Source organism: Aphelocoma coerulescens, chromosome 7, assembly GCF_041296385.1.
Source record: "Aphelocoma coerulescens isolate FSJ_1873_10779 chromosome 7, UR_Acoe_1.0, whole genome shotgun sequence".
Taxonomy (NCBI): Eukaryota; Metazoa; Chordata; class Aves; order Passeriformes; family Corvidae; genus Aphelocoma; species Aphelocoma coerulescens.
In genome coordinates this window covers 14,601,054-14,627,726 of record NC_091021.1, presented here as the reverse complement: position 1 = coordinate 14,627,726, position 26,673 = coordinate 14,601,054, and the positions used below count along the sequence as shown (strand labels likewise).

The 26,673-nt window shown below is 37.8% G+C and overlaps 2 protein-coding genes across 6 annotated transcripts in view; one reads left to right on the top strand and one right to left on the bottom strand.

Moving 5' to 3' along the window:
* Nucleotides 1-22,905, top strand: part of NBEAL1 (neurobeachin like 1) — an 80,703-nt gene extending 57,798 nt beyond the window's left edge. For 2 of the 5 annotated variants that reach the window (XM_069022296.1, XM_069022295.1), the window contains 17 exons: nt 410-505; nt 608-732; nt 2,501-2,641; nt 2,736-2,866; nt 3,853-3,962; nt 4,533-4,650; nt 5,327-5,424; nt 5,711-5,827; nt 6,326-6,415; nt 7,563-7,672; nt 8,251-8,423; nt 8,867-8,961; nt 10,791-10,907; nt 11,586-11,747; nt 12,821-12,969; nt 13,640-13,775; nt 16,277-22,905. In XM_069022296.1, the coding sequence (XP_068878397.1) occupies nt 410-505; nt 608-732; nt 2,501-2,641; nt 2,736-2,866; nt 3,853-3,962; nt 4,533-4,650; nt 5,327-5,424; nt 5,711-5,827; nt 6,326-6,415; nt 7,563-7,672; nt 8,251-8,423; nt 8,867-8,961; nt 10,791-10,907; nt 11,586-11,747; nt 12,821-12,969; nt 13,640-13,775; nt 16,277-16,378 (2,070 nt within the window). In that variant the 3' untranslated portion in view covers nt 16,379-22,905. Of the gene's footprint in view, nt 1-409; nt 506-607; nt 733-2,500; nt 2,642-2,735; nt 2,867-3,852; nt 3,963-4,532; nt 4,651-5,326; nt 5,425-5,710; nt 5,828-6,325; nt 6,416-7,562; nt 7,673-8,250; nt 8,424-8,866; nt 8,962-10,790; nt 10,908-11,585; nt 11,748-12,820; nt 12,970-13,639; nt 16,243-16,276 lie in introns of those variants that run through there. The other 3 variants (XM_069022294.1, XM_069022293.1, XM_069022297.1) reach the window with 2 other exon arrangements.
* LOC138113664 (alpha-aspartyl dipeptidase-like) overlaps nt 22,894-26,673 on the bottom strand; it is a 7,053-nt gene continuing 3,273 nt past the window's right edge. Inside the window, exons 5-8 of the mRNA XM_069022299.1 lie at nt 26,273-26,446; nt 24,798-24,857; nt 23,934-24,016; nt 22,894-23,389 (exon numbers count right to left, since the gene is read on the bottom strand). Of these exons, the coding sequence (XP_068878400.1) occupies nt 23,311-23,389; nt 23,934-24,016; nt 24,798-24,857; nt 26,273-26,446 (396 nt within the window). The 3' untranslated portion in view covers nt 22,894-23,310. The remainder of the gene's footprint in view (nt 23,390-23,933; nt 24,017-24,797; nt 24,858-26,272; nt 26,447-26,673) is intronic.

Here is a 26,673-nt window from a genome sequence, read left to right as displayed (position 1 = left end):
GGGAGAATAATTTATAAATAAATTTTGATCTTAGCACTGTAATGGATTTCAAAGTTCTGTTCTCCTTTTTATCAGTACCTGTTTACTTGCCTTCTTTTTGTTTCTCTTATTTCTATTTTTCTTTTCCTTTTTACCAAGAGTGCTGGTTGTCTGCTGCTCTGTGTTCGAAACAGTACTGTAACCAATCAGGACCTGATTTCAATGAAATGTAGATAGGACAATCACTGAATCGAAGGGAAAATGAACTTTATTATGAGAAATTGAATCTGGATTTGCATACAGTTTGTGTGGTCTTGTGCTTTTCACTTGTCAATGCTATCCTCTGGCAGATAGATAAACAAGATGTGTAATTTGCAATAATTTTATCTTTGATATAGTCTATTCCATTTTATCTTTCTTTGTCTTGCAGAAATGGGTGAATAGAGAAATATCCAACTTTGACTACCTTATTCAGTTGAACACCATGGCAGGACGAACTTACAATGACCTTGCTCAATATCCTGTGGTAATTTAAAAAGTTAATTTTTAAATTTTTGCCAAAGTTTTTTCTCTTTTGAAATATGTATTTTTAATCTCTATTTGATGTTTGACTTTTTTTTTTTTCCAGTTTCCCTGGATTTTACGAGATTATACCTCAGCAGAACTGGACCTGAATAATCCTGCAGTATTTAGGGACCTGTCCAAACCCATAGGTGTGGTAAATGAGAAGAACGCCAAGACTGTGAAAGAGAAGTATGTATTTGAACACTTGATTATATTTCTCTGTCTTTTCTGAGCCTCCAGGCTAGTAACACATTTAAAAAACAAAGTTGTGGCAGTGAGGTTTTTAAAGCTGGTTTTATAACAGATGCATTTGCAAAGGTTGTTGATCTGTTGTTCCTGCTGCATTCAGACTATATTATATGGCACTGAAAGGACAAAACGAACTGTTGTAAATTTTCAGTTGTTTCTCAGCTGTGGAGATGAAAAACTGAAAGGCTGCATAAACAATTTTATGGCCCAGCAGCTTGAAAAGACGTAATAGTGTACTAGTTTGAAAACAAACCAGTGGGAGGCACCAACTCAGAATAACAATTTAATGGGGAAATTAAAGAAAATGAGAAAAACTAAAAGAAAACACTGGTTCAAGCTGACAGAGTCAAGATACAACCTGAGTCCCTGTTAGGCAGGGTGGTGGTAGCAGTCTGGTAGAATGGTGGCTGCAGTCCTCTGAAGTGGTGATCCTGTAGAAAAAAGGGCCTGCTCTTCCTCAGAAGGTCCAGTGGTGGCTGTGTAGCTCCTGTCCTCTGGAAATCCAGTGGAAAGAGTGTCTCTGGTGTTCAGAATCTCAGATTATATCCAGGATGGGATGCTTGGTTCCTCCCTCTGGGTGGAGCATCTCACAATAGGGTAATGAGTCATGAGGCCAAGTGTTGATGAGGCTCATTAACAGAAGATAACTCCCTCCAGACTATCTCTCAGTCATGCAGCAGGACAATGATGGGCCATTAACAGAAAGATAGTCTGGGAGGAGGAGGCAAGGAAACACTGCCCCACCTGATTTCAACAGCTCATGAGGATGGTAATAGAATACACCTCAACCCAGGACACCATGTCTGCTTCAGGATAAGGAATGTGAAATACTGATGAATTGAGCTGCCTGTGCTGAGAGGTAGCATTGATCCTAAATCTGTGCTTCCTCTTTTTTTCAAGCATAAATTATTATCTTCAAAATAAAATACATCTCAGTGGCTTTTGGCAAGTCCTCTGTAGGTACAAATGACAGGTACTCAGACCCACACAGCAGTGTAGTGATCTTTCCTTTTTTGCTGTAGTGAGTGTGCTATCATACCAGACTGCAGTCAGGTATCTTCCAAAATCTTGTGAAAACTTGGAACATGGAGAATTTTTTTTGAATGATTAGGCTGTATCCTGACTGTAATGAAATGGGTTCTCTAGAATTATGTTTAAGGAGAATTTCTCTTACTATCTTAGTGAGGCTGAGGAATGTATCAGCCAGATGGTGGCACGGTAGAGTGAGTTTGCCAGTAGAAAAGGAAATGTGTGTGAGTGTATGTGTGAGTGCATGAGTGTGAAAAAGATCTCTCTTCTGCATCCTGACACAGTCACACACATTTCTTAAATCTTGCAGGAAACCATCACAAGTCTCTTCAATAGTAGATACTCAGTTTAGTGATGTGGGGTGTGTTGGTCTGTTGTATAAAGTCATCAGTCCTGTCTGCCCTTTGTCTGATTTCTGACAGCTGATAGCAATTACCTAGGGAAGAGTGTAACAGGCTGCAAAGGGTTCATCTGGTGTACATTTCTATCTTTCAGCAGTCTTTTTCTTAGGGACTTTCTAAGTAAGATTTGGAATATTCGTGTTTGATAGAACTCAATTTTTTTTTTCTCTTATAGAATGCTGTGGTCATTTATTTTGAATCTTTGCCTGGTATAAGCATCATCCACATGTAAGTCAACTATAATGCTCAGTTTTATTTATAAAGATTTCTTTTTTCAGATATGAGAATTTTGAGGATCCTCTTGGAATGATTGACAAATTTCACTATGGGACACATTACTCAAATGCTGCTGGTGTCATGCATTACCTCATTCGGGTAGAGCCTTTCACAACACTTCATATCCAGCTTCAGAGTGGCAGGTATGCTGAGCAAATAAGCAGCCCCTTCCTGTTTCTTCCTTGTTGTTTTACTGAGGGAATCATCAAAGTCTAACCTGAGTTTTCTGATCCACAGATTTGACTGTGCTGACAGACAGTTCCACTCTATTCCTGCTGCCTGGCAGGCACTCATGGACAACCCCAATGATGTCAAGGAACTTATCCCAGAGTTCTTCTACTTTCCAGAATTCCTGGAGAATCAAAATGGTAAAATGACTGCTAAGAATATTCTCACAGAAAACTGTGTCTGTATTCTTCAGAAAAGAGTTGTTACAACCATTTGTGAATGCTGAGGAACACTTACTGTTTGAACTTTATGGTGTGATTGTAGACATGAATCATCATGCTGGCTTTAAACTGTTCGGTGAAGATACCAGTTGTGTTAAGCAGCAGCCTAAACATTATGTTTAAAATTCAGGCTATGGGCTTTAGGATGGCTAAAAATAGTGTTGTTTACCCAATGGAAAGTATCAGAGATGCTTTCCATATAATAAGTAATAGTTAACACTGATTAAATACTTAGCAAAAGTTAAAAGAGATTAATTATTATAATGCTGATTGGAAAGACAGCATCCTGCATTCTGACATGAGACTGCTAGACATTTTTTAATTCACATTTATTTTTTAGTGATTTGTTTCTCTACTTTTGCACAATTTGAAAATGGATTTGTATGTTTGGGCTGCTACAATGTACTAGAGTTCTAAATTAGAAAAATTTGGAACACCCAAGTTCCACTTTCAAGTCATTTAAATATTTAGAGTTGTTTCAGTGATTGGTGGTAAATTTAAGCTTCATAAAAGCCTTGATTTTACAACCATTTAAACCTCTAAGTAGCTTCCTTCTTATGAATAACCTTATTGAAGTGTTTGGACTCTTAATCCTGGTAAAGCAAATGCAGATTTGTTTACAGATGGATGTGTAAAAGATTAATACTACTTTTATGGTTGGGACTTCAGCTTCAAAATCATTTAGATGTTTTGGATAATTGTTATCCTTTCAGTTAAAATTTTAAACATGCAGAACAGAACTTAGCCTCCTATGTCAATGGTAGGGTTATTGGAGATTTACATTAAGAATTTTTCAATATCCTTCTCTTGCATTGAGAAAAGAATGATTTTTAATCTTTATTGAGAAATCAAGGTACTTGAAATATTTTGTAGCAACTCTTAAACTTTTCTGCATTATTCACCAGGTTTTAACTTAGGCCAGCTTCAAATGTCGAAAGAGGTGGTAAATGATGTTGTTCTGCCTAAATGGGCCCACTCCTCAGAAGACTTTATCTATAAACACAGGAAGGCTCTGGTAAGATGTTGTTTGTACATGTGACATAATTGTGAAGAAAGTGCACCTGCACATTGTTACTATGGCTTAAATGTAAAACAAGGGGGATGACATTCAAACTGGAGTTGTGGTTGCATTTCATGTTACAAGTACCATTAGAACTTCCAGTTAAAAGCTCTGTGCATGTTGATAAAGTGCTGAGAAGAGCATTTGATCTCTTGGGCATTTGCTGTCCTCAGAGACAAAATGCAGAGCTAGGTGAATAGGCTTCCCTTGCTATTTAAAGATGATTCTCTATGGTGTTAGGGAGCTGGCAGGTTACCTTCCCCTGCACAGGTGCATTTCAATAGTGCAGATTTCTTGCATTACTGTATTGATTTTTCCCTCTTACATGGCAGTTACTGCCCATAACACAGGAGGATATTCTTATGCCTCTACCCTTTCTTATGCTTCTGCCCTATACACTGATAAATACCTAACTTCTGGATACTCTTAATGTAGGTATTGAATCATTTCCACAGAAAATAGTAAAAACTTCAAGATGGGAGCAGTATTTCTCTTATTCTTACAGGAGCATTTTTTTCCTTCTAGGAATCAGAGTATGTTTCTGCTCATCTTCATGAATGGATAGATTTGATTTTTGGCTACAAGCAGAGGGGACCAGCTGCAGTGGAGGCGCTTAATGTGTTCTATTATTGTACTTATGAAGGTACAAAGCAGTATGTTCTCTTGTCATTGTCATCAGACTTGTGAGTCTTCATTATTAGACAGAAGACACTTGATTTGTGAGCATACCATTCAGTAGCATATGGTAAGGCAGCAGATTTATAGATGAAACATGACAGCAAACCTTGTAATGCATTGTAAAAAAAAGTATAGTTTTTCTTAAAGGAGGGCTGTTACAGTTTCTTGTCTTTTTTTTCTAAAAGTTACTGGCATTTCTTGTCACTTTCTCATTTGCTTGCTTAAAAGCATTTTTGGGAAGAGGTTTCTTGTGGTTTAGAGTTCAGGCACATTGCTTAAAAACAAATAATGTTAGAGACAAATATTAATCAGTTAGTTTCAAAGCTAAATTTTGGATGGTTTTTGTGTGCTACTTTTGGCTTGCATGAAGTATGTTAAATTCATTTGATAGGACAAAGGCCTGCAATTCTTGCCGTGATAGATACACTTAAAATTCCACATGCAAAGTGGAGTTTTCAGATTGTATTTTAAATGGAGGCATTATTTGGGGGCTTTTCTGGGGTAAAGGGTCATAATGCTGCAAATAAATTAAGTTTTGCAATGTTAGGTGACCATATTGGTTCTTAATAAGTTGTTTGGATTGTGTTCTCTTTTTTTTTTTTTTTTCCCCCCTACTCTTCATTGTTCTGGTTGTGATCCAGGGGCTGTGGATTTGGATGCTTTAACAGATGAGAAAGAAAGGAAAGCTTTAGAAGGGATGATAAACAATTTTGGGCAAACTCCCTGCCAGCTGTTAAAGGTAATGCTTTTTTGCTCCCTCTCAACCAGACCTTTGTGGTTAAATACAACTGAGTTACAAGGACTTCTGAAAAAACAGTGGTTTGTAAGGTAATGGTTCATAATTTTAGCAACATTAAATCTTTGCCACATTACCAAAGAATCCATTTTCAAAACAAATTAATTTACTTCAAGAAGGGAAATTAGGTATGTAAGACTGTTTTCCCATTAAGATTCTGAGTATTTAGTGTATTGAACAAATTGATAAACTAGTCTAATTTGTTACTCCTTCAAATATTGCCTCCTAGGAGCCCCATCCACAAAGGCTGTCAGCAGAAGAGGTAGTGCAAAGACTAACTAAAAGTGATACCTCTACTCTGAATCTCTTCCAACACCTCACTGAGCTGAAGTCATTCTTCATAGAGGTAGATGTGTTACTTGAAATTGTTTAAAGTCTAATCTGAAACTTCTGATGTACTTGAAACAAAAGGTCACAACCTAAATGAAAATAAACTTGCTTCCTATTTAAAGAAAATATTTTACAATGCAATGTATATTAAATGAGCTCTGTCTTTTTAGTTGGCTTCATAGAGGTTGAATCCCTTAATCTGCTGGCTGCTTGTGTGGGTGCTGTTTGGGTATTAAATCAGTCACTGCACCAAGAAAGCTGAAAAGCTCCCTGGTAGTGTCTGAGGACTCACTGAACTTGGTAGTTAAACTCCCTGACTGGGGGCCAGGGTTTCATTTCCAGTGTGTGTAATGAAGCTTACCTGCACAAACTGCATGGGTGTGTACCAGTGCCTTAGGGTGCTCTACAGGTCTGACACTGATTCCAGAGGCTTTGGATCTTACTCTTTACAGGTTCTAAATTTGTGCTTTAGCTTTTGGATATAATCAGATCAAAACCATGTCCTTTCTCTTAGGGAATTAGTGATGGTGTGCCCATTGTCAAAGCTGTTGTTCCCAGGAATCAGTCACGTTCCTTTATTTCTCAGGGAAGCCCAGAGATCTTGGTGAGTTGCATGTATCAATACTATTCTTAAACTGCAAGCAGTCAAATGGGTGTATTTTTTTATACAGCTTGTAGAGAAACATTTCTTAACTGTTCCTCTTCAAATATGTTCCTTTAACCTATAATGAATGTCAATTATAAGTTAAATATTTATCTTCCAAGGAGAAGCCAGGCTGATTTGTTGAATGGCATTTAAGAGCTGATGAGACATGACTGTAAGTTATAGTGAGGCATATTGTAAGTTGCCACTTGATCGACTTCCCTGTAGCAACCAATTTGCTAATGCAATGCAGTCCAGATTTAAAATTACAGGATTGAGTTATTAATGGTGTCATTGTTTATCTTTGCTGCCCAACCCATATATTAAACTATACCATATGTGGTGCATGCACACTCCAAAGGCCTGCACTGTTCCTAAAACTAACTTTTGCACTAACGTACATTCTTGTACTATGGCAGATACCAAGTAATGAAAGGAGAAGAGTGTTTTTGTATTTACATCTGTATATATATGGCCTAGACACTGGCTCCAGTGCAATATCTCTGCTTTGCAGGAAAGAATATTCCAATATTCCTGTTTTGCATGTCAAAATTATTGTCTTGGCTTAATGTGGTACATTCATAGGTTATTTGGGCACATCTAAAATTCTCCTCGTGTTTTTCATAAATACCTGATGAAAATAACCTTGAATATTTAGATTCCTTTGTTACTTCCTCAGAAATGCAATTGTAGTACAATGTTTTTTAAACTTCCTGTGTTAATATGTTCACTATTAACAATAAGTGTTCAGAGAAGAGAAGAAGCAGCAGCTTAAACTAAATGACTGACTTGTAATTAAATGTTTGAGAGGGGTTGGTTGACTGGGATTTTTAGTTTTCGTCTCCTCCCATCCTTCCTACCCCAACTTCTCTGACCTATGTAGAACACAGACTATTATAATATGGTTCTATGTACCACATGTGGATTAGCTCATCTGAGAGGGATTTTTTATTGATTTGTTTGTTTGGAGAGAGGTGCATGTGCTTTTTCCTTTGTGGCAAACTTTCAAGAAGCCTCTGCTGGATTTTGTGCAAGCTCCCCATTAGCATCAAGGCAAGCAGAAAATAAACCTCTGGGTTTCGTCAACTTCTTCATCGAACTTTTTTAGGTAACAGCAAGTCTGAACTGCGTTATTGGAACTCACGGTTGGCTGCCTTATGACAAAAATATTTCCAACTATTTTACATTCATCAAAGATACAACAGTGACAAATCCCAAGTAAGCACATTTTGAGGAGGGGTAGATGAATGCATCTGAAATAATGAAATACAGTAATTAGTATTTCAAAATCAGTGGGTCGTGCTGTATTCATTGTCTGAGTTTTCACCTAAGAATGCATCTTCTGATGTTCAGTAATATTCCCTCTAGTTTGTAATTGCATTCTTGTAGAGTTATGTAAGTGGCGTTTCAGGCTTCATTCTCAGAGCTACTTCTAATTTTTTCTAATTATCAGTCATAAAAACTCATCTGGGAATCTGAGATAGTCTTCACACTTGTTACACTATCATAATACATAGGTATATGTGGTGGGTTTGGGTTTTTTGTTTTTAGAATATTCCTTTTTGTCTTTAGTGTTACAGTGCTTAGTAGGGACATGAATTATGTCCAGTTGTGTAAAAGGCTGAAAAGATCTAAGATGAAGTCTTGCTTCCAGTCACTGGTGGCAGTGACAGTTTTGCCATGGTTATAGCTTCTTCTGTAGATGGAATTTGTTACTGATTTTTAAAGACAAAGGAAGTGCAAAATACATGGATTTGAACTAAGGTTACTCTTAACTGCTCATCGTTTGCCTACAGAACACAGCGCAACATGAGTGGTCCTTTTGCCCCAGGGCTGGAGATCACCTCCAAGTTGTTTGTGGTGTCCCATGATGCAAAGCTGCTCTTCAGTGGCGGACACTGGGACAACAGCATCCGAGTGACATCCCTTACCAAAGGCAAACTGATGGGACAGCACATCAGGCACATGGGTCAGTCACCCTGTTGGGAAATGGAAAGGGTTTATGTACATACCTTGTTATTTGGTGTTCTCAGAATATAGCCAGTTCGCTTGGGCACACAAGTGTAGCTGTTGTAAAGGAATGGCAGCATGAGAACAGAAGAATGCTTGAATCGTGATTATACAGAAATATTTGAGCATGGCTTTTCAGTCACTGGAGTGGTGCTTTGATGTAGTTTCAAAATAAGGCTTGCCTGCTATTTTTAGGTAGCAAAGCTGAATGAGTCAGGTGGGTACACTTGGCTGTATGATGATTTCATATGTAATAATGTCATCAGCCGTTATCACAGTGGAGTATTTAATGCTGACTGCCAATCAGGAGACAGTGTTGACAAATTGTATCCACGTTGTCAGTTTGTGGGAACTTAGTCTTAATTACCCAGGTGACAACTTTGTTTTTCTCTCTTTATCTAGATATTGTGACCTGCTTGGCAATAGACCACTGTGGAATACATTTAATTTCAGGCTCCAGAGATACAACCTGTATGATATGGCAAATAGTTCAGCAGGTGAGTTATTTAGGCATACTCAGAAGCAGATTCTGAATGCATTTTTGTTTTCTGTTTTGCTATTACGTTTTACTTATTTCCTTTCAGGTTTGCAGTGAAGATAGTGCGCTAAAATCAATTAACTTAGTAGTTTTACTCCCGTTGTCTTATCTGAAATACTATACATGTTAGTTACTATATAGCTGAAGTGCATTATTTTAGAGGCTATCTTAAAGATTTCATAGATTATTTTCAGGGTAGGGAAATGAGGATTTTATGTTTCCAGGCAGTTGTTCATTCCTAGTAGTTGGATTTTAGCACTGCCTTTTCTCTGGGGGGGGTACTGATGACTACAGTAGTGGTTAGCAAAGACAGCACTATTACCTCCATTTGCATTTGAGAATTCTTTAGTATTGGTCTCATGCTTTAATACAGTGAAAGTGGTTGTGTGATCCATGTGTGTGCTTACACTCAAAATGTGAAGCTGTTTCCATCATTATGCATTTACATGCTGATTTCTGATTGCTGCATTTGAAACATACAAGTAGGATTAATTGCTGGGGGAAGCTGTCAAGGTTTGGATGGTAGATTTCATCAAGTCAGCTTGTTCTTACCGTGGAACTAAAGTCAGCATGTTAAAGCAGTAGAGTGGTGTGTGCATGGCTGCATGGGCTTTTGTGGAAGCTGTCTTTATGGTGGGAGTATTTATAATTCTGTCAAGAAGCACTTTGTAGTAACAGTGCATGGTCAAAAAAAAACCCTAAAAAGCACTAAAACCCTAGTGCTCGTACGAGTCATTTTTTGTCTCAAGTGGGGAGATTTTTTTAGTTTGTTTATCTTTTCATTGTGAGTTAAGTCATCCTCTGGAAATTATCTTTGTTTAGAAGTGCTTTTTCGTATCATTTTTAATGTATTTTTTATTAATAGATATATAAATTATATTTTATGCATAGTAAATGTTTCTTGTGGGAGTTTTATCTTGGTCTTGACAAAGTGGCAGCAGTGGACTGCATACTGGCATTTGCATTCTACTTGTCTTCTCTGCACTGATACCTTCTGTATTTTGACACTTGTTCTGTATTCCTGCATGCTTCAGGTTTTCAGGGCCTGGTTGGCAGTCAAATTTTTATCACAGAAATGAAAATAAATATTTCTCTGTAGAAGTATTTGCTTCATCTTCTCTCTAAGCACAGTTCTTCCCTTAGAGCTGGTTTGAGAGTAAGTCTGTATGTGCTGACAGTATGCTCACTGGAACAAAAGCTGTGATACCCTGCAGTTATGTGGGACCATTGCTATTTTTAATGAGCATTATTGCAAGATTTCCTTTGCGTATCATACTACTGGTAGTCACTGAGAAGTACTATTTCCTTCCTTTTCCTTGGAAAATGGAAAGAGTTGCTGTTATTTTAAATAAAACAGCTTTGAGCTTCTTTAAGGTTGATGGTGAAGATAGTGCTTGATTCCAGGGTAAACTCTAAGAACTGGACAAGCCCAGATACACAGGTGAAAGAACAAGTGTGTGGATGGGGTATGTGAACAACTCCTGTTAGGACTGCTCACTGAGGTCTTTGGACTCCTGGACACCTGCAGGGGTAGGAAGGAGTCAGCTAAGTAACATTGTCTCTCAGACCCACACAATAACTACATATTTATTAATTCTTGTGATTTCAGTAGTAAGATGCTGACATAAAAAGCAATACATTGATATTGGAGTGGTGAGTTATGCCTTTGGCTTTGGCCGCTGTCAAATACACACCTCACACAACTGGTACTAAAGATACCAGCAGCTCATTTTTTGTTTGTCCTTCAGCTGTAAGAGAATGTGTCATTGCACTTTCTGTTACTCTCAGGGAGGAGTACCTGTAGGCCTGGCACCTAAGCCATTACAGATCCTCTATGGGCACACTGATGAAGTTTCGAGTGTTGGCATCAGCACCGAACTGGATATGGCAGTGTCAGGATCCAGGGTAAGCACCTTCCTACTTTTCCCTTTTTTGCCTCTTTTCAACCATACTCAAGCAATAGAAGGTGTTTGAAGTGGATTAAGAATAATACAAAAAGTCACTATTTCACAATCTTTTTCTTCAGCCTTGCATATCAAGAAGATATGTGCCATCTTCTTTGCTGCCTGCTTAAATCAAACTGTCAAACTGCTGTGCAGAGTACAGGCCTCACCTACCCTGTGGTGTTGCTCTGTACAGATGAGCTTTAATATGTGTGGACTTTCTTGGAGATTTTAAGCTTCTCATAGCAACAGTTTTTTTGCCTATTTCTTCCCTGCTCTGTTAACCCTGAAGGTTCTGTGCCACTTGCTCATGATCTGTCTTACTGTACTACACTGGCAGGCTTCTGAACTCTGGCTTTGTACTCCACATAATGTGTACTCATAAATGTGACCTATGAAATGGCTGATTTGTTGCCTATCCTCCCTCTTGCCCTACTTGCATTTGTTTTTTTCATATGCCTATAGTACATGGTCTGGAGGGGAAGGCTTCTTTGTGCAGAGTTCCTAATGCTCAGGAGTCCTTATCTCTCATTAAGGATTTAAGTGCTTTCAAAGTATTCCCTGTATCCTCTGTATGTAAGTACTGAGTGTTGTGATAACTTACCTGCTGAATACCCTGCCCTAAATTTGTTTGCTGCAGGATGGCACTGTTATTGTCCGCACTATTCGGAAAGGTCAGTACGTGAGGACTCTGCGACCACCTTGTGAGAGTTCCCTCCTGCTGACTGTTCCCAATCTGGCTGTGTCCTGGGAAGGCCATATAGTTGTCCACACCAGCGTGGAAGGAAAGACTACTCTCAAGGTACTTAAGTTTGTGGAAAATCTCTGTTTCTGTCACTGAAGATTTTGATCATAAGTGTACCTAACTTTATCTTATTTCCTGAAGTAATGAGGCTTTTTGAGCATGCAGTATCAGTTTCCATATTTTTTAAATTTTGCTAGCCAATTTGAGTGAAATTTGGGTAAATAACAGGCATATTGTGGTCCTGTGAGTTTCATGAAAATCTCCAAACACCCACAAGGAAGATGCTCAAGCATACACTAATGAATTTTCCTGGGAGAGCCCCTTTGACTGGAAAACTAGAGGAAACAAGTTCCACTGTGCACAGAAACAGAGGCTTATAAGGGGAGCATTAAGTTCTGGGTGCAAGATGCTCAGTGTCTACACAGTTTCTTAGTTCGGGATTGGAGGTATAGCTATAATGTTGTGTCTGTTGAGGAGCTGTGTAGTTGCTTTAATAACAGTAGAGCTGTGTGATTTCTTTAAACATGGGAAATTTCTTGGAAAATAAATTTTTTTGATGTAGGCATACTAAATACATTAGAAAGATGGGGAGAGAAGAGATCCAAGGTAATGTCAGGCTGGAAGAACTTAAGATGGTTTTGTTAGTTGTGTCTGGAATCCACAGGAAGTCGTTGTCTTGTGCAGAAAATGCATCTGGATCTAGCTCTGTGGAAATATGCTTGTTTCCTTCTGCTTTTGAATTTGGGAGGGGAAGGAAGGGAAGGAGGGTGGTAGCAAGGCTGAAGATGAGTGCAGTCTTGGTTTTTTCTTTCTTACAAAAGTTCTTATAAAACAGGGACCTATTTATTAAATCCTAATGTTTCCTGGACATTTAGAATTGATTAAACGGAGTAGGTAAGATATTACAATGTTACATCAAGAGGTAGCTTCAAAAACTTCCATACAAGACCTTACATCCATACACATTGAGTATAGGCTCACTACTCTTGTATCATTTAACAAGGAAAGTGTTGTCAGCATTATTGTCTGCATGTTGTTGCCCAGTTAGCACCTGTTAATGAGCTAAAGATACAAGTACTACATTCTTTATCCTATCAGTCCTCTGTGACACATATTTTTGATCTCTTCAGGATAAGAATGCATTACATCTCTATTCTGTCAATGGGAAATACCTGGGTTCTGAGATTCTGAAGGAGGAAGTGTCAGATCTGTGTGTAACTGGCGAGTATATTGTGATGGGCAGCTTACAGGGATTTCTTTCCATACGGGATCTCTACAGGTAATGTACCACCATTTTTATTGAGATACAAATATGGGGGCTTATTGAGAAATGGCTGTGTAATGAACTTTGCTTGGTCCTGTAGGTGATAGCTGTTGCTTTTTCTGTGTTCCCCCCAAAAAATGTTTTTGGTGAAACTAAGATATGGAGAAAAATAAAATTAAAGGTTGTAACAGATCTCTTTCTTCCCAGACATTTATTCCAAATAAACACCTAGAACTGACAGGAGGAGCTGTCACTTTGCAAACTGTGCTTATCCCCTGATTAGTCTCAGAGAGTTCAGCAACTGCAGGATCAAGCCTCATGTAGTTCTGCACTGAGTTTTAAGCTCCACTTACTGCTTAGCTCTGTAGAGCTCCATTGCTCCTCAGAATGGGATCAATGTTTGTCACTTAGGCAGCTGTGGGACCAATGTCACTGTTCTTCAGTGAAAATGTCTCCACTTACTGACTTACCTATCCACACCTGTTCTTGTTATTGAAGCTCTATTTGGGGATACAATTAGATTGTTCTGTAGGAGTTTACAATAATTGAAATTGCAGATGATATCTTTGAGAAACTGTTTTATAGTGTATCCTGTGGACAGCAATTTCACCTGCATATGATTCTTTGCAGTATGTGCAAGCAAATATATGATGTACTTTCTCTTTGTGGTTTTTGTTCCTTTCAGCCTGAGTCTGAGCATCTCTCCCTTAGCCATGAGATTGCCAATCCATTGCATTTCTGTCACCAAAGAGTACAGCCACATCCTTGTTGGCTTGGAGGATGGCAAGTTGATTATCGTTGGTGTTGGCAAGCCAGCAGAGGTAAAACCCACCATCAAGAACTTTTTCTACCGAACAGTGGGAAGTTCACTTATTTCTGCTTTCCAGTTGAGCAAGAGGTCTCCTCTATGGCAGGGTAAATTTAAGAGCAAGTTTCAGTTTTCAGTGGGAAACAAATAACTTTTGAGACTGCTCTACTGAAAGTTCTCATTAAGAATCAGAGGTATATAGGGATTGCAGATGGGAAGCTCAGCTGGACTAACTTCCAGACTTTATCACTCACATCTGAATAAGCAAAGTCCTAATAATAGTGTTGTCAGCCTCTTCTTGATGAAATAATTTTCCAGAAGAAAATTGGAAATGAAAGAGAGCAAGCTACTTTCTTTATTTTTTTTATGGTTTCTATCAGATATCTTTTAATATGCATTGACTGACATTGGGGAAAAAGTTATTAACTTCTTTCTGTTAAGAGTCTCTAATGGCAATGCACAGGGAATCACTTCTGTAGGTTCCCACTGTGCCTGTGCTCCAAATGGTGATTATAAATTTGTTGGTCCTGCGTATGCAATATCAAATACAGAGCATCCACTTCTCAAATAGTTGTGCCCAATTTTTCTTGTGCAAAACATAGTTTTTGCTTTAATTACTTCTTGTCATGACTTTCAAAGTACTTGACTTAAAACTGCTTACCTTTATAACTCAATCTCTGTTGTGCTGCTATGTATTTATTTGAAAATGTGATTATCACTTTTGCATGATCTTTAGTACATGCCAGAAAAGTGTGTATTAATTTAATTTTATATTTTAAATGTGAAAACAGAGCAACTTTATTTGTCAGTATTTTTACATGGCTTTGCTAGGAGATACATAGTTTAATATTGGAAACAGGCTTCACACAATGTTAGTCTGATTTTGCTTGCACTGGATGTGGAAGGGAGATTTCCACTGACTTTCAGTTTTCTATTGTAGAATTGACAAAGAGCTCATTATTATGTGGTTAAAAATATGGTTGTAACAGCAGTTTTAAAGTCACTGTCATTTCTAAGCTTCCTATTCCATAGAAAAGGTCTTTTGTAGGCTGAAATTTGTGTGTATCATTAGACTGAAGGCTTTTTGTTTTCTTATTTTCACTTTTTAATCACATCTATTTTTCTAACTATGCAGAAAGTGTTGTTTCAAAGACTGGATTCTTTTTGTGGTTATAGAGGCTTTCCAATGACCTTTTTTCCAGGATTTTCTGTTTATAGTTCAGATGATATGCAAGCTAATATCCGTGTAATTTTTTTTTTTAAATGCAAACATATAAGGAACAACATTATGTCCCAGATTTTCTAGTTTTCTATAATGACATCAATCAATATATTTGAAAAGTGTGTGTATGTTGGGTGTTCATTTGTTGAATGACTTATTTTTAGTATGGAAGGAATGTGTTAATTACTAGAACTTTCAGTGGTGATAGTGATCCTTAGGACAGAGGATTGGATCCTTAGCACGGACCTACTTTAATGTGCAAAAAGTGAAACGCTGCTTGGTATTAAGATTGGCCTTTAGTGTTTCTGCATTGACAGTATCTAATATGAAGTATAATAAACGTTTTTGTATTTTTAAAAATTACTTAGCTGGTTTGGATGTTGCAGAAGTGTGGGCAATTATCACTTGTCAGTGTTAATCCTGGTCAGCACTGTGCCTTTTCTAGACTGCTGCTGCTGTGATGATACAGCTTGTAAGCATGTTACATTTGTAGTAGTAACTGCAAGGAACTGCTCTCGAACTTGTTAAGGCATGAATCTTGTTTATTGAACTGCAAGGAATTTCAGAACCTAATCAGCTGCCAGGCTGATCACTACTGGCCAATCATCAACCATGTGCTTAGATAATTAAGAGTTTCTTACAAATTGTCCGATTGCAGACCTACTAGATGTTGGATTTAATATGGCCTCTGGTTTCTTATTATCTGTCTTATCTTATGGAATACTCAGTATGAATTACTTCTGCTTTAAACATTTCTCTGAACACTTCACCCAGGATCTTTGGAAGACTATAAATTTGACACCAGAGAGAACCTTTCTCTTTTTCCTTCATTCTGCTATCACTGTCCTGCATCTTGGCTATTTTTTTCCACTTCTAGTAATTTCTGTTTGAAATCTCTAAAATAAAATGTCCTTTCTTCTCATTTGGTTCATTTTTGCTTGATACTCACCTCTTCTTTTCCCTTCCTATCAATGTAGCAATCTAAATACTCTTTCTAAGCCATTTGAAGTAGGCTAAGCATATAAGAACACATTAGTGGGTAATATCCCCTTAACTGTTCAAAATTAGAGAAGATCGTGGTTAGTGTTTTGTGTCTTGTTTTTTGTCAGTCCCAAGAATCATCCCTAAGTGTAATTTTTAGTTTATTTTCAAATAATTTTTGTTGATATAGTTTTGTTTATGCAGTACATTGTAGTGTCTGCATTTCACCAGATTCAGTGTCTGAATTCCTTTTAATTTATCCACCTTATCCCTTCCCCCTCCTTTTGTTTCTCTGAATTACTTTTAAACAGATGCGCTCAGGTCAGCTTTCCCGAAAGCTGTGGGGATCAAGCAAACGGCTCAGCCAGATTTCATCAGGAGAGACTGAATATAACACTCAAGATTCCAAGTGATTGATTGCTGCTTCTACCTTCTCTCATGGATTCCAGAAAAATGTTTAATCTTTTGGTCACTTTAAATATATAAATATGTAATTAGAGCCTTGATTCTTGAGTCTGTTGACGAAGAACCTATGGTAGAGGTACAGTAGTAAGCATATGTACTCATGCAAGTTAGCTTGCTTGCATATTTTTCCTTAACTGTGTTGACTTATTCACAGCAAAATCCCTCTCTCAACAGCTGCTAAAACTGTGTTTTGGGAGAGCTAAAAAAACCCCCAAACAATCCCCCTACAAGTCTCCAAAACCCAAGATTACTAATTGAATTTAAGATAAGTAGCATTTGATTTAAAACTGAGTAGGGCCAGATGCTCCTTGATAACAAACAAGGCATTTGGCTTTGCTTTGACAGCGCTGTTATTCCCAAATGGAAATTCTGGTAGTTGCAATGGCTGGATTCAGAATTGGATAGATGATGGTTACGACCTTCTCAATACGTTTTTTTAGCATAATGAGCTTTATTACAATTTGTTCATGTAAACGGCTATTGCTCTCTTCTTTTGTGTAGCTCCAGTTTTAGGCTGTTCTGCAAGGAACATCTGTGTTGCACTACTTTATCAGAAATTGTTTTAAGTAAAGACATGAATAACTTCAAAGGAGTTGGAGGTGGTGAAGGAGCTGAAGGAGGTAGGAAATACTGCTGCTGAAAATTATTTATATTGTTATGTAGACTAAGACATAGACCAAGAAATCCCATGATATATTTAATATCTTGCAGAAATATAGAGGAAGACTCATTATCTGTATTGGTCAAAGATCAGTTTCATTAGGCAACTCCTGCAAACAAAAGATAAATTTCCACTGCAGAATCATTATGCAACATTGCAGCACAATTTAATTAAAAATAGCACCTGTTTGTTTCCTCGCTTGGTGTTCACCAAACCAGTTGTTAGCCATATTTTTTCATTTCTGTAAAAGTAAGCAGGGAAAAATAGATGATATATCCATTTTCAAAATGCATTTAAGACCTGGTAAAAGAAACTATCAGATCCATATGTGTGCTGTAGCCAGTTGCTTACTATGTTATGGAGAAGCCATTACTGATTGTTTTATTTTGTTTAGCAATACATGATCATAGAAGGGTGTGTGTTTTCCTATCAATCTGATATTTTTCTAATGTTAGTGATTGGACTGATAAACCCCATACTGTTAGAAAAGCCTGGTGCTGAGGGAAAAATTGAAATTTCCAGATCAATGTGTGAAGGGGGGTGTGTGTGTATGTGTATATATGTGTGTGTGTGTGTGTGTTTGTCTGTATATATGTATATTCATGTATGTATTAAAAGAAGAAAATCCCATGGGGTAAGGGGAGTGCAGATACAAGGCAGGTTTAAGTGATTGTTAGCTACTGTGTTCCCTTTTGGGTCCCCCTTTATTCCCTCAATCATCACTTTTCTTGTTATTTTTTATTTATTTATTGAAATGAATGTGTGTTCTATCTCTCATAAATGTTATCAGATATTCCCTGTGGCTGGGGAGTTGTTGAACTACCTGAGGAACATAATGTATGATCTCATTTCATTAACTTTAAGCACAATATTTATTAACTTCATAGAAATAATAATACCTCCTTACCCTGCTAAAGGATAATCTTTACAAGTTATGTTAGTCTCATTCAAACTGATTTCTCCTCCTCACTTTCTTTACTGGAAAAAAAATCCCTCTTGGTGGTTGATTAGTGTACTTTGTAAAGAAAGTTGTGTTGCTTTTTCTTAACTTTTGTAAATGAAATAATAAATCAGATTAGTGAACAAGTGGGTCTATGCATAGTTGCAATATTCTACCTAATCACTGTGACAGACTGGATTGTCTGGAAAGTTAGGAGAAAATAAGAATTATTTTCCTGAGTCACTTGCTGAGAGAAGATTAAACTTCCAAAAGTAGAATGGTGTGGGTTTTTTCATACTCCATCTATGTAAAAAAAACCAAAAAAAAAACCAAACAAAAAAACCCCCACACCCCATATTTTCAAATAAGCTATAGAGAAGTGAAAAACACTATTTTTAATCAATTACCTATCCAATAAGAATACTAAGGATACTGTGGAAGTATTAAGTTTGTACATGAGAATGTGAAGTATGTTTGTCCATTATGATTTCATGAAGAAGGAATTTCAGGGGAGCTCTTTGGACAGTAGTTTAGAAGTATTTCAGCTCAGAATGTGAGATTTTTCTGTGTCATGGGAGATTGAAAAAACTCAGTTGGGGCATTGAATTGATGGGTTTTATATGTATGCATAAATGTTGTGTTTAAATGCATATACAAGGCTAAGTGTTTGTTTGGAGGGGAAGGGGGCAAGAAATCATGATGTTTTGGGCTATCAGAATCAAGTGGAAAAATAGAGATGGGTCTTTTGTAGTGTTTGGTGGGAGCACAGTTTTCTTCTTGTAACTTGCACAGGGGTTTGCATAAGCATTTGAAAACATTCTATTGCAGTGTGTTTTTACAACAGTTGAATTGACATTTTTAGTACTTTAATATTAAAGAATACTGAATACAGTGTGTCAGCTTAAGTAAAATATAATGTTGCAATAATTGATATAGTTTATGACTAAGACTTTTGACACTTGAATACCATAATTTCAGTGCATCACAAGCACTGGGTGATCCTCGCAAATATCTGGGACAGGTTTAAATGTGGACAGTTCTTGGGCTCTCCAACTCGAGGCTATTTTGTGCTCAGCACAAAGCAGCAGCAGCAGAATGAGGAGGGGACAGGTGAGCTCTGAGCTGGTTTATGCCCCAGGTAATATGGCAACATCCATGGACTTTGGATCTTCTATCTCATCCTTGGGGGTGGGAGGTGTACACCATCACACGCTTGGCATCCTTGCCAGAGGCCTTCTGGAAAGACCTCCATAGCTTTGAAGGCCTGCACTTTGCCTTTATTTACAACCAGCTTTAAATAAAAGAGTTGTGTGAGCATTAGCTATTATGTTGTTTCTTTTGGGTTTAACTTATATGCATAAAAAGTAGAAAATAATGTTTTAAAAATAGCAAATAATTTTTCTGATCAGCTGTTTAGGTCAGTTGAATTGTAACCTGTTATGCAGTGCACTGTGAATGGTGAACTGACTTTCATAATTCTTTGATTTCTTCAAGTCAATAAAGCTTAGGATCCCATTTTGTTTTTCAGGTAGCATTGGTGAAATAAGATTCTCCTTTGGTTTTGATCAAAGGTTTGTTTAAGTGTAAAAAGTAAAGTTTTGAGATGAGAGAATTCCAATGAGGAATTTAGAACAAACAAGTCTTAAGTGACATTTGTTTCATAGTACTACATTTGTCAAGATCTTCTTTGTGATATCTTCTTATGTTTAATTTTTGGAACAACTCTAATAATATTTATCAAACTTTAACATATGCTTACCTTTGAAGATGAGTAAGTAGGAGTGTAAAAATATATAGAAAATATATAGAAAAAGAAACTGAAAACTGACCTACTTTTCATACCTGTATATAAATGAGATCAAGTAGCAGTATCAACTTTTTCGTAGCACAGGTTTGAACTTGCATACCAAATGATATTTAGAAGACGTCTCCTTTATTTCAAGTAAAATGTTTGCTAAATTTCTCTTAATCAATTTACTTATAATTCTTGATATTATTTTTAGTTGTCTTTTTACCTGTAGTGAAGAATCCCATCTAGTCTTTGCTGGTTCTGTACTATACAAGCATACAGAAAGTGAAATGCTCTTTAAGTTAGCATCTGACTTAGGCAAATTTTTCTCTGTCAATATACTTACCTATTACTTGCTCATAGGTTATCTAGCAACCACGTTTTCTATCATCCATGTACCTTACCAGCACAAAATAATAATCCCAGTCCTAAAGTAACTGCATTTGTCTTTCTGGTTAATACACATTGTGGAAATTAGGGTTTTTTAGGAAGCTCGTTTGATAGTAGAAAGAGAAAAAAGGAAAAAACCCCAAACCAACAAAACAATAATACCCCCAACCCCCACAACTTCCCCTCCAAAAAAACCCAAACTCACCCACATCCATATTACAATTGTTTTGCTAATCTTCAACATTGATATAAACAAGCTTTCTTCCCCTCTGGCATATCTTAGATTATGCATATTATCACAAAACAGGTTTATCAGTCTTCACAGGCTTTAAATAGCCAAGTCAATTGGCTGTCTTACAAGGATCCTCTTGAAAGTTGTATTTCTTTGTCCTTTAAATGAGTGCAAAGAACTAAGTTTCTGCACTGGAAAAATACTGTATGGGACTGGTAACATCAGTCTGCTTTAAAATAGTCCTGCAAGAATGATAAATTTATTTTTGTAATGCACAGATTAGGTAGGTCTTTTAACTCCTGCTTTAGTAAATGGGGAGCTGTATACCTCACTTCCCTAAACCATGTCTTCCTCCTCCCTGTTTCCTTTGCAGATCTTTCTCAATCCTAATAAACAAAATCATTAGAAATGATGAGTAAAGGAACCAAATGCTGCACAAAGCTTTTACTGTGTACATGTATTTAGTTGAAAACGTGTATCTGTATACAGACTGTAAGTGGTAGGGAGCTTTAGAGCTAGAAGGGGTGTAGAGATGTCAACCTCCTTCTGCTCCTATACTAAGTCTCTGTAGACACATGCTCTGCATTGTCATCTGAAACACCTGAAACATTTCTGTCTTCCACTGCTAAAGGCACCTTGCTGCCTATGTTAAATGCTGAGCCGAGGTGCTGTGAATAATATTTTCTTTTTTTCCCTTTCAAAGAATCAAAAAAAAAAAGTGTGCACATATAAATGCATATCCTAATGTGAACCTAATGCCTGATCTGTATTTCACTGTTATGTGAAAGCACTACATAGGGTTATATTTATTTGAATGGAAATTCAAGCATGTGCTTCAGTGCTTTCTAGGTCTTTTTATGCTTTTTGGCTTAAAAGCTACGTTGGTTTTAGCTGTAAACATGACACTTGTTGGTAGTCTCCTTTTGGGGAGAGTAAGTTTCCATGGTATTATATACATGTGGGTTCATTGTATGCCTATGTTAGAGTCAACTGAAGTGTTTGGAAGATGTCTTTCCTTCCATTCCAAGGAGCCCATGTGACAATTACTAAATTGCCCTTGTAAGCACATAATTTTGAAGGAAGCAAGGGTTTCCTAAAAAGCTACTGTGTTTAAAAAATATTTAAAAATTGGTAAAATGCTGTTGTTTCCTTCTTCAATGTAATTGTCATCAGAGGCTGGAATGTAAAAACGCCTCTGAGTGGCACCATAGCATGTTCTGCATTTCAGCTGAGTGCCATTCACCTTTCAACAGTCTTGAACACCCCATAGTGAGGAACTGCTTGCAGTGTTTAGTCCAAGGTACCCTTTGTTCAGTTCTAAGTCATCTTTTTCCTGTGCATTGTGGAAGAAGACTGGTGTCTCTTTCTTTTAGTTACCATTTACCCAAGTGGTGCAAATAAAATAGGTGTTTCACTTCTTTTCAATAGTTCCTTCAGTGTGTGTTCTTCCTAGTCTTGTTGAGTGCACTTGAGAAATTTGGCAGGTATTTCCAGAGTTTAGGTCTGTGCTTATACTCAGCACAGACACAATTTCATCACACATCTTCTGTCCCAGAAGCATGACTGTCAGTATAGATTATGGTTTAAAGCTGCTAAGGTGTTTTGAGATTGGAATATAAAACATCCAGCCATATATATCATAGATCTAACTGAACTTGGAGGCCACTTGTTTACTTAGCTTCCTATCTAGTCAGTATTTTCCTCTCAAGGGAGCCATATTTTTTGCCTTGAAATAGCTTTAAAATAAACTCGTCTTGCACCTGGTAATACTACTTTAGTCGTACGCAGCTGTGAGCTGTTTCTTAAAGAAAGCCATGAGGGGAAAAAGAATTCAAGAAAAACTTGCAATACATATTCTGATTCTGCAGGAGCAATTTAATACAAGATTATAGAAATGCTGCATGTGAGACTTACCTCCCTTTGGTCAGTGTTTTGATGGAAGCTGTGATGCTACTCAGTTTGCCTGGTGAATTTTTACTGACATTAATCAGGGGGTGGAAACAAAGGCCTTACAGCAACAGTTAACCATATCTTCTGATAATTCTTATAGATTGTGCAATTATATGATTACAAATGGATTTTTAAATGCCAAAAAATGCCTTTTTAAAGAGTTAAATGTTAGGTCTGATGAGTGTTGGAAATAGCTACTTTCAGAAGTGAGCCTTCAGGCACTGTAATGAACTTGCTGTCCATCTTCTGTGCAATATCTTTTTCCCTCTGGGTGCTTTAAGAGTATACTGTATGTCTTACTTTGTTTTGATCAATATGTTTTAAGAGTGTGTATATTGGCTAATGATGGATTTTTTTCCTGTACAGCATGGTAGAAGATTTTAAAATTTTGCACTTTTCTAGGATTTGCAAGTTTGTAACCTGAAAATTTTTAACATGCACACTTTTGTACATAATTAGCATTGTATATATTTAACATGAGTCTGAAGCAAATAAAAGTAATTGAATGCATAACTTTTCCCTTTATTAATAGCACAAAAATTGAACTGTGGGAGTACACTGAATGAACAATTCTTTTATTTAGCAGGTAAAAGTAGGCAGCAGGAACAGCTGACTCAGTATCCTGTCTTAATTGTGTTAAGGCAAATTTTTTTTTGGTGGGGAAGGAATCAAAGTGGATACGTGAATGTACGGGCCCTTTCAAGCTTTGCATAGCTATGATTACCCAAGTATTGCGATAAAAAATGTCTTTTTGTGGGAAGATGTCCAACACATGAATCGGGGTGAGGCAAAGAGCCCACTAAGGCATATTTATTTATAAAGCTGAAGTTCCCCACCCACCCTGAGACAACAACCATCTATTTCCTTCTTCCTCATTGTCTTCCCCATATAATAACTTTTGCTGCAGAATATGGAAGGCTATGGATTCAGGGGATTACTGTCATTCAGGAGGAAACTGAAATCTGTTCCAGGCTCATGTTCAGTTGGTTTCTTACCCCTGCAAGCAAGACAAACCATGCTGTGAGCTTTAATGAGAGGTGGGACTATTCTGCTTTTGTCTGTTACTAGGGACGGAACAAGGCACCCTTATTCTGAACAAGCAGAGTTTTGACTCCCTTCTTTGCCCACATCATGTGACATGCATTTTAGATTTTTCAGTAATGTCCATATGATTACAGATATGGATTCCCTTGTTCTGGAGTTCAATGCATTAGGGCCAAACTGGCATTTCCCTGGCTTTCAATAAAGGAGCTGATTTACTGGAGCTCTTTCTGTGAAAGGTTACCTAGAATTTGGAAATATAAGCAGCGATGGATGCAATGCCAAAGCACACACTGGGTTGGTCAGACATCCTTTAGAGAGCTGTCATTCTGCCGGCTCCTTTGGAGCATAAAACAATACTTGCATTTTCCCCAAAGAGAAATGGAACCAAGGGATTAGGTAACTTCTAATGTGGGGGACAGGCAGCATGTGCCAGGAGTCTAACAGAAGCCTCTCTTCCTTTCTATCTAAAAGGGTATCAATTCAAGTGAAGCATTTACCTCAAAAACAGACGTGCTCCTGTCACTCCTTGCAGCGTGGCTTTATCTCCTTCCACTAACAGCATGGTACCTTCCCGCAAGCCCTGGTGGAGGTGGAAACATTTAACATGATTTTCAAGCTCTGTGAAAGGGTAGAATGCTTGTCACAAGCAGGCCAGTCTTAGTGCAGCTCACCATGACTACAGACTAAACCTCACTTACCTAACGAAGAGGTAAAGACCAAATTAGGTGAGTTACCTTGTTTTAGAAATTGATTTTCTTGTTTATTTCAGCTTTCACTTTTAAAGGAGAAACCATTAAGGAGGAGAGTAAACTGTTTTTTCCCACCATTCCTTCCACTACCCCACCATTCTTAGATCCAGTTTGGGCCAAGCAACAGCCAGCTGGGTTTGTTATACAAACTTTATACTACAAGATCAAACACAGGGACAGGAAACAGAGGTCCCACTTCTCCAGACAGACATAATGAAATTACATAGATACTACTGAATGTGTAAATTCAGAAACTGTATTAGAGAGATTAAAGAGTATCTGCAAAAAGATTAAGGGGAGGTATTATACCATCTGCATGCACACCACCCCCAACACACAATATATGCGTGGGGGCCAGTGACTGGGAATATCAGAGCTGCCTAAAACAGTGTTGAGCAACACTAACAATATGCATTTCATGGGCTGTAACCCATTTTCTGCAATGAGCAATATCCAAGGCTGAAGCTCTTAGCAAGAATACAATTAGCATTCCATGCCATGGTTCTGTAAGTCTTGACAGGGAGGGAACCCACACTGAGAGCTGCCATGAATGCATTTTAAATGCTTATCATGCTACCGGCAGGAGCTTCCTGATGGAGAACTACTGCTCACCAGAACTGGAGGCGTGTTTGGTTCTTCATGATATTGGCGGATTCTTTCCTCTCTTGTCTCCTGCAATAATGAGCATAGATTTAGCTTCCCAGGCCATAAGGTAGGACTTAGAGCTATCCAGGCAGCATGACATCAAGCAATTTCATAACATTAAACAAAGCAGGCCTTTCCCCTCAAGCAGAATGGGATGGCAGGAATGGCTCTTAATAGATACATGTTTTACCCTTCATCACTAGCAGCAATTTACTGCAGGTTGATCAAACAGAGCTCACACAATCCCAACCCTGAAAAACCTTAAAACTTACTTCTACTCAATTCATCCATGTTTGGTTGTTTTTTTTTTTTTTTTAGTACTATCTCTGTGTGCACTGAGGAAGGTGGTAAAAGCAAATGCCTGAGGTGCCACCTTTGTAAAACAGAGTAGTGAATCATGGATTTTCAGTGATTAAATATTTGCTTGTTTGTCTTCAAGTAGGTATTACACCAAAGAATTTCCTTCTGTGAACAACTCTGTCATGTTTCCTGAGGTTTGCTGCTTAACTGAGCAACAGTAAAGAAATAGGAATCATAGGAACACAGCAGGGACTTGGTACAGCAGAGCTTCCAGTCTCCTCTGAGAGAAAGAACAGAAGTTATTTATAGGGAAAAGACTGCCTGCTTATCTAGCGACAAGCTGATTAAATGAATACCTACAACTTCATCTAGATTCTAGAAGCACACCCATATCCACCATCTCTTCATTGTTCCCTAATTCTTAATACTTCTTCTAACCACAGAATTTTGATTACAAGGAGTAAAGTATTTAGGTTGTTAAAAGATGCACCACAGAAATTGTTCCCTGAGGAATTAGTTGACATGCTATTCAAGAAGCAGCTCATCCCCACTGTATGGAAATCCATCTTTGTGCTTGATGGCTGAAGTGTTTTCCTTTCAGCTATACTAATGCATGCACTTGCTCCATACTGGACCTTACAGGCTGTGCTCCCTGCAAGAACACCAATGCCCAGGTATTTTTCTTACACAACAACTGTATGAGTTTCAAGAGCTCCCTGTTCTGATCGTTTCTTCAGACCTTCAGATATTTAAGCTGCTTAATCTATGTTTAAGTTAGGTCTTCCCAAGCAGCAGGTAAGCCAGAACTTTCCAGAACCACAGTACTTTGCACCTTAACACTTCAGGTTTATCTTTTTTTTAATTCCCCCATTCCATGCCAGGTATCAAGCAACAGTATTTCAGACACTGCAGAGCTTCTGTTTGTGAAAAATACTTTGTTCAGTAATACTGCTGCCAACTCCTCTTCCCAAGCAAAGAAAAGTTTTAGGAGGAAATAAAGCGTTACTGCCTCATTGGCATTTCCAGTTTCTCTAGGGAGCAGCTGTTTGACATGCTGTAGCTTTGTAAGGCCTCAAAAATGCACACTATTTTTATTCCTCTGCACCCTGGTTACTGTGTGTGTTCTGGTGTGCTTTACTTACACCCATGTGAGTTCTTTTAATGTCTGGGTCCAGGTAGTGGGGATTAATATTAAAAGGAACTAATCCTAGAGCCTTCAGGGAAGGTGGATAAACAATTGGCATGTCATTGGTGGTATTGATGCTGATGGTAGCAACGTTAGTTCCTGCGCTGGATCCCATGTAAGGAATCCCATCCTGAAAGACAAAAGCAGTGATCAGTCTGCAGTATGACAAGTAGGAACTGCAAATTATAGCATGTTCTATCAATCTCAGAGACTCACCAGTCAGATCAGAGTTAGTCTTTCTAGCTCATCTCGCTGCTAACTTTACAGGTGAAAAGCAGAACAAGAATTCAGGTTCTGAGTAGCTTGTGTGTGTCAGAGAACTAACTGCTGCATGCCTTGTACTCACAACTCTGTGAC